This window comes from Oxyura jamaicensis, chromosome 19 (assembly GCF_011077185.1).
Source record: "Oxyura jamaicensis isolate SHBP4307 breed ruddy duck chromosome 19, BPBGC_Ojam_1.0, whole genome shotgun sequence".
Classification (NCBI taxonomy): domain Eukaryota; kingdom Metazoa; phylum Chordata; class Aves; order Anseriformes; family Anatidae; genus Oxyura; species Oxyura jamaicensis.
Genome location: NC_048911.1, coordinates 3,246,268 through 3,253,404, shown reverse-complemented (window position 1 = coordinate 3,253,404; position 7,137 = coordinate 3,246,268). Strand labels below are relative to the sequence as shown.

At 45.7% G+C, this 7,137-nt stretch overlaps 1 protein-coding gene across 3 annotated transcripts in view; it reads left to right on the top strand.

Moving 5' to 3' along the window:
- Positions 1–7,137, top strand: part of EIF4H (eukaryotic translation initiation factor 4H) — a 23,231-nt gene that overhangs the window by 359 nt on the left and 15,735 nt on the right. For all 3 annotated transcript variants that reach the window (XM_035343312.1, XM_035343313.1, XM_035343311.1), the window contains exons 2-4: positions 5,645–5,826; positions 6,781–6,845; positions 6,955–7,054. In XM_035343312.1, coding sequence (XP_035199203.1) covers positions 5,645–5,826; positions 6,781–6,845; positions 6,955–7,054 — 347 coding nt within the window. The remainder of the gene's footprint in view (positions 1–5,644; positions 5,827–6,780; positions 6,846–6,954; positions 7,055–7,137) is intronic.

Below are 7,137 nucleotides of genomic sequence, written 5' to 3'. Positions count from 1 at the left end.
TGTGGGGATGGGGATGGGGGGGGGTTAAGGGGGGAGGGAGGGACGGGCAGGGGGCGCCGCCTCCGGCAGCCTGCTGGCCCCTCGCCTCCCGCCTTTCGGCTTTGTGGAGGCACAGGGAGGCGGCTGCGGTGGTCTGGGAGGGGGTAAGGGCAGCCCCCCTCTCCCCCTTCGCTCCGCAGCAAATTTGGGGCCTGGCGGCTGGGGAGAGCCGGGAAGGGGCGGGAAGCGGAGGGTGTCGCTGTGCTCCCGCCGGCCTGGAGGCGAGGGGAGGGAGCGGGGGGGGGGATTTAGGGAGGTGTTGGGTCGGAGCCAAGGTAGGCCGTGAGGAGCTGCAGCAGGGACACGGCGGGAGGAGGGAGCTGCCCGTGGAGGGCTCGAGGCCCCGGTGCTGGCGGGACGAGCTGGGCACGGCGGGGGGGGAGGGAGTCGCGGCGGCGGCCCCGAGAGCAGGCGGAGTTGTGCTGCCTGCGGCGGGGAGGAAATGGGAGGGCTCTGCGGTGCCTCCGCTCGGGGAGAGTCGGGAGCTGCCGGCCTCTCCTGCCTTATCCCGGCTCCCGGTGCTGGCTCCAACTCTCGGATCCGTGGGGCTTGGCTCGGCTCTGGAGACTGCACGTGTTTGGGGGGAGCGGGCTACGAAAGCAGGAACCAGCAACTACAGTTTGCCTTAAACCACGTTAGGAACATGCAAGTAGTTAACTTTTTTGAAGGCTGGTGCTGTACAAATTTCCTCTAAATTTAAATATCAGGTATAAAACTGCAAAATAAACTGTGTTTGCAAGCGAATATTAACGAGTATGCTGTTTTTGTCATTTAGTCTTCCAAGATGTTTCCTAATCAACAGCTGTGGTCAGAGAAATAAATGGGTTTCATTTCCAGGCTGCTCAGGTAGCAGGGAGGCAGTACTGCAGAGGCTGTTGCAGGAGTGAGTTGTCTTGCGTTCAGAAAAACTCTGGCACTTAGGCTCAGTAAACTACTTTTTGTGCATAAATATCCTTTGTCTGAAGGTGAGATGTCCCAGGGTGAACAGCTGGGATAGCCATTCATAGTTCTGCCACTTCTTAAATTCTTAATAGATACATTGACAGCTGCCTGAGGTGGCACTTGACACTCATAATTCAAATGTTACTGTAAAGTAGCAAAATAAAAGTTCAAGTGTTACTTTCATATTCAGATTTCTTTAATAGGGTACTTAGACTTGCTCTCAGGCAAGGCTCAGATACTTGCTTTGGTGAACTGGTTAGTAGATGCTTCTGCAGATGTTTCTGGTAAGTAACTAGGAGCTAATTCAGTAGTTTGGGTGCTAACAGGTCCTGCACTCGTGTGTAGCGAAAACATGACTCTTCTTGAAGGCTCTGATTAAAGAATCCTTTGTTATCTTAGGGTGACTTCTGCTCGTTTTTAGGTGCTCTAGGACTGCAGGAATAGTATAAACTTAGTGGAGATGTAGTTTGTCAGAGCTGCCCTTTGTGGAGCATTAATGTGAGATTGCAGTGTGGCAGGTAGGAAATAGGGGCTCCTGATGAGCTCTGACATAGCTAAAACCAACTGCCTTGTTTTCCTCTCAGAATGACACAGGAGAGCAACAGAGGATGACTGGTTTGAGATGGGATTTTGTTGTACTTGAGATGTCTGGCAGTGAACTGATTACAAGCTGAAGCATGACGCTGATGTGCGAGTCACCTTATTCCAGAGGGAGAACATGCTGTTGATATTAATAACAAAGGTGTACTATAAAAGCTTTCTGGTCAGTGTTCTGGAGCCCAGAATTTGACACCAAAGTCCGTTCTTGGTCATGCTGTGGCCTAGCTGGAATACTAAGCATCTGTGGAACCTCTCAGGGTTGAAGGAAAGTGAGTTTATTGGTCCTGGCCTGCTGGTAGGCTGTTTGTTTAGGTGTGGTCTTTGCACCAGGCTTACCCCTGCTGGACACCTTAATCAAAGGTTTAAGATTCATCCCGTGAATCACGATACAAGTAAGTGGAAATGGAGAGCTAGTATTTATGCTTTTGGATCCTGTTCCCTGCCCGTTTACTACTAATAAATATCTCCAAATTCTTAGGTTCAAGTAAGCTTCTTGCTGAAGATGTGTAGTGCTTACTGTAGAGATGCTCTGGGTTGCTTGAATAAATTTGGTGGGTCCTTCAAGTCGTGGTCTGGAGACTCCTGATGAATCTTGTCTTGCTGAGTCTTATGGTGTCTCTGGTGAAATACTGAAGCTGCAATCCGATTAGGCTGTTGCCTGTTTGCTGGGCAAAAATAAATCTGGAACTAATGTTTTGATTCTTTGTGAAAGACTATTAAGTTCAAACAACAGCTTTCCAAAATATCCCTTGCTCTGAATTTTTGACAGACTGTTTTCTGAACAGCTAAACTTCCTAAAAGTAGCTTCAGAATAACAGTTTGGGTGCTCTTTCACCCCAGCATGGACTTACGATGTCACCCAACTCAGTCCACCAACAGGTAAGCCTAATTACAGGGATGCTTCTTCTGGCCTCTGTCAGAAGCAAGCTTTCTTCAACTTTCTGCCTTTATTTCATGGAGGAAAAAACAAGTGTTTCTGATTCCCCTGCTAAGATGACATCATTATTACCTAGGTGTGCCTCAGTGAAAGTTGCACTGAGTGGGAAATGCAGATACGCATTTAGTGCTCTGGTGTGACCTGGGTCACTTAGTTTGGGGCTGTTCTTAATTTTATTGATGCCTGTCCCATTTTATTATGAATTAGAGCATCTTGTTTGAATCTTGGTTACTGAAGTCAGCCATACTCCTTATTTCACCCTTTCAATGTTGAAAAAAATGTAGCAAGGTGTAGGAACAGTGTCTTCTGGTGTTGCAAAACAACTTGTCCCACTGTACTTGAAGCCTGCAGGAAGCTTAGTGTGGAACCTGGTTTGCGACCCTTCCTGTTCTTCTGCTGAAGACTGAAAGACCAAATCCATAGCTATTTGATAACTGAGGCTCTAGTGGAAGATGTTCAAAAAGAATACATCACTTCAGAAAAATATCAGTAGGAATTGCATAACAGGACATTGATTTACACACAAAGCTTCCCTCCCCCCAAATCCTGGTGTGTTGTGGTAGAAACACGGTTTGTTTGCAGCACCGAGTTTCTTTGGGGGACAGCTGACTTGAGGGTGTGGTTTCAGAGGCAACTCAATTCATCTAAGTGGAGGCTGCTGTTGAAAGCTGCAGTTGAAGCCCTGGCTTGTGTTCTTCCTGTGCTGGCACAAGTGCCTTTTGCAGCTGGCCAGATCACCTTGTTGATATGGCAAATTCATCTGTAAGGGGAGTTCTCAGATGAATTAGCGCACAGAGCTGGCTGATTGGCAGCCCAGGTACAATGGTGAGAGTGCACAAAAGGAGGGAATGCTCTTTTAAACTGAGCCTAAGCAATTTTGATGTTACTATTGAACATAAAAATGAAGATTTGGGGCTGTAAGTTAAGTGTGTGGTATTTTAAGGGGCTTAGTAAAACCCCTGATGAGAATTAAGGATGCAGGCATGGAACTGATTTGACCTGTTCAGGAATTCTACCCTGCATACAGAGCACCCAGCTATAGCAGCTACTGGTCTCGAGGCTGTTTTGCCTCTGATTTGTTATTGAGACAAAGGCAGACATGGAATTTTGTCAGAAATGACAAAATATGAACCTGGGTGGGCACTAATTAAATGTACAGAGGTAGTGACTGAGGTAAGTGCAGAGGCATGCTGATGTTGTTGGTGTAACTCCTGCGCTGGTACCATGAATAGGCACAAGTGACAGGCTTACCTAGAAAGAGTTAAGGAATCTTATCCAAGATTTCTGCATTATGTCATTCGTTCGCAATAAAATATTTATTCTGGAATGAAGAGGGGGAAAAAAAGGTGGATGAGTACTGTGGACCTTCTTGCTGCATGCAACTAGCCAGAATAATACAAGCTAATGAAATTATTTGAACCTCTGCAGAAATCTAATTAGTCCTTGTCACCTGGCAAACCATGGATGGTACTCTTTGAGTTCCTCTGCACTTTCAAATGTTCAGGGAACCTCTTAGAAAGGGAGCAGACAGGAACAAAATCCAGTAAAAGGAAGGCATGGAAGAGAATGTGGCAGAGCTGTAGGTAGGCATCTCAGATGAGGCAAAAGTTGCTTAGGCAGAGCAAGGGGTATTGAACTGGTGATGGGGGCATCCTGTAGCCAACAAGGCCAGGAGCTGAAGTTAGGGGCCTTGTGTCCACAGTAACTGCTCTCTATAACGGAGATGAGGGTTAGCTTGAGAAGCTTAGGCTCTGTGGGAAATCAACATGCAGATGTGTTGTATTAATACAGGGAAGAATTGAGCTGGTAATTTTCTAGTTCTTCAGCAACCAATGCTGATAGCATTAACTGAGAGGAAGAATAGGAAACGGCAGCCTAGTTTTCGTCTTATGAGCTAAAAAGGAAGAAGTAACCAAATATTACTTAAATTGCTTTTCTGCCTTTAGAATGTCATGTGCCCTTTAGATATCTGACAGCTGGTTACAGCAGTAACTTTTCGGAGGTGGAGGATGTCTCTTAAGCAAACAAAGATGATTGTGGAGTTGATGTTGTACTATTTAGCTAAAAGCATTAGTTCCACATAAACTTTGGGGTATGGCTGTGTCATGCAAGCATTTCCTTACTGCGATAAATTCTTGAAATCTGGTCTGGAATATGTTGTGTGGGAACAGTGTAAATGACCTTACTTTGAGATCACAGAATCACAGAATTTTCTAGGTTGGAAGAGACCTCAAGATCATCAAGTCCAACCTCTGACCTAACACTAACAGTCCCCACTAAACCATATCCCTAAGCTCTACATCTAAACGTCTTTTAAAGACCTCCAGGGATGGTGACTCCACCATCTCCCTGGGCAGCCTGTTCCAATGTCTAACAACCCTTTTGGTAAAGAAGTTCTTCCTAACATCCAACCTAAACCTCCCCTGGCGCAACTTAAGCCCATTCCCCCTCGTCCTGTCACCAGGCACATGGGAGAACAGACCAACCCCCACCTCTCTACAGCCTCCCTTGAGCTACCTGTAGAGAGCGATAAGGTCACCCCTGAGCCTCCTCTTCTCCAGGCTGAACAGTCCCAGCTCCCTCAGCCACTCCTCGTAAGCCTTGTTCTCCAGGCCCCTCACCAGCTTCGTAGCCCTTCTCTGGACTCGCTCAAGCACTTCCATGTCCTTCTTGTAGCGAGGGGCCCAAAACTGAACACAGTACTCGAGGTACGGCCTCACCAGAGCCGAGTACAGGGGGACGATCACCTCCCTGGCCCTGCTGGCCACACTGTTTCTTATACAGGCCAGGATGCTGTTGGCCTTCTTGGCCACCTGAGCACACTGCTGGCTCATATTCAGCCGAGATGTTCTTAATGTCTTCTGAAACAAGGAAGTTCATTCATTAGTTCATTACTGACTTCATCTGTAAGATTGGTATCTGTAAGATATTGTTTATTTGTTTTCCCACTGAAGTACTGATCAGGTCATCCTAAAAAGGAGTTGGCCAGTAGCGGAGGTGGCAGATGCAGGCAGAGGGATGCTAACAGGAGGTGTGGAAACTGAAGCTGGGGGAAGAGCACCTGGGCAGCGCTGTGTACTGTATTACGGGGAGTCAGGTTCCAGAAATGGACTGCTTTTTCAACAGGTCTCGTGGTGGTGGCCTTGGTTCCCGCAAACAGAAAGAGCTGCCAACAGAACCCCCTTTCACAGCATATGTGGGAAATCTACCCTTCAACACTGTTCAAGGAGACATAGATGCTATCTTCAAGGATCTCAGTGTAAGGAGTGTACGACTAGTCAGAGACAAGGAAACAGACAAATTTAAAGGTGAGTGTTCAGAGTTGGTTCAGTTGTAGGTTGCTAACTGGTAAGAGAATCATCTACTACTAAAATCATTTTAACAGGGAATTTCTCTGCTCTAAAGCACAGTTTGTTCTTCAGTGTTGATTTTTGCAAAGTTCTTTTACCAACAAACATCTCATTTGAATGAGATTTGCTGTTACTTCCATCACAAGATGCAGTCTGATCTGAGTGACAAGTCAGTATTTACCCTGCTGTAAGAGACTCTCAAACCTGGTTTGTCTTTTATGAATTGTAACAAAGCTGAAGTGTCTGACCCACTTGAGATCAGTGGTCTTTGGTTTTGAGTACTTAGACAGTCTTTCTTTAGCTCAGAAGACTCCCATTGCTTTGCCTTCATCTTTAGTAGGTAGGAAGGAAAAGCAGTTCAGTAAGCCATTCACACAATTGCATTAGAGCATGTAAATCATATTTCCATTGGTAATGAGTGAGGGAAAGGGAGTACTTCGTAAGTTACTTTTTTAGGGGGAAAGGTTTAATACAGTTTTTGAGGGATTTCAGAAAAGGAATAGCAAATTCCCAAATTGATACAGTGACAGAAAATCAGACTGTTGGCCAAGCAGGTACCTCAGCTTCTCATTTAAAGATGCTAGTAACAAATGTCAATATTCATCTAAATAACTGCCTAAAGGTGTAGATCAAATTTAGTCTGCAGTGAGAACATACTGTAAAGGAAATTAATCAGGCTTTTAGCATTTGCGTAGTGTCCATGTAGAGCTCTATTGCAGGCTCTGTCCCAACTGTTAAGAAGCATTGGTAAATGCATTCATCTTTAATGATGTTTGGTTTCTGAGCAGTGTACATCTTGTACTTATCCATAGTTTGTGGTTGAAAGAGAAGACTATTAGATTTACGGGAAGAGAAGCTTTTTACAATTGCTTTCTAAAGTGCTGGTATTAATTTCTGAATTTCTTCTTACAGGATTTTGTTATGTAGAGTTTGATGAGGTGGAGTCACTCAAGGAGGCTCTTACATATGATGGTGCAGTAAGTATATTTCCAATTAACTTGTGAAACAGAAAGATAAGCACAAGTCTCAAGCTTCTTGGCAGCCCATCTGGCAGTTTCTGAAGAGATTCTCCCCTTTACTTAACAGCTTTTGGGTGACCGATCACTCCGAGTGGACATAGCAGAAGGCAGAAAACAGGACAAAGGTGGCTTTGGCTTCAGAAAAGGTGGCGGGCCTGATGACAGAGGTGACTTTCATTTTCCTAAATAGCTTCTTAAATGTAGCAGCTGGAGTTGTGACTTCTGGCACTAACTAATGCATGCAGGGCAC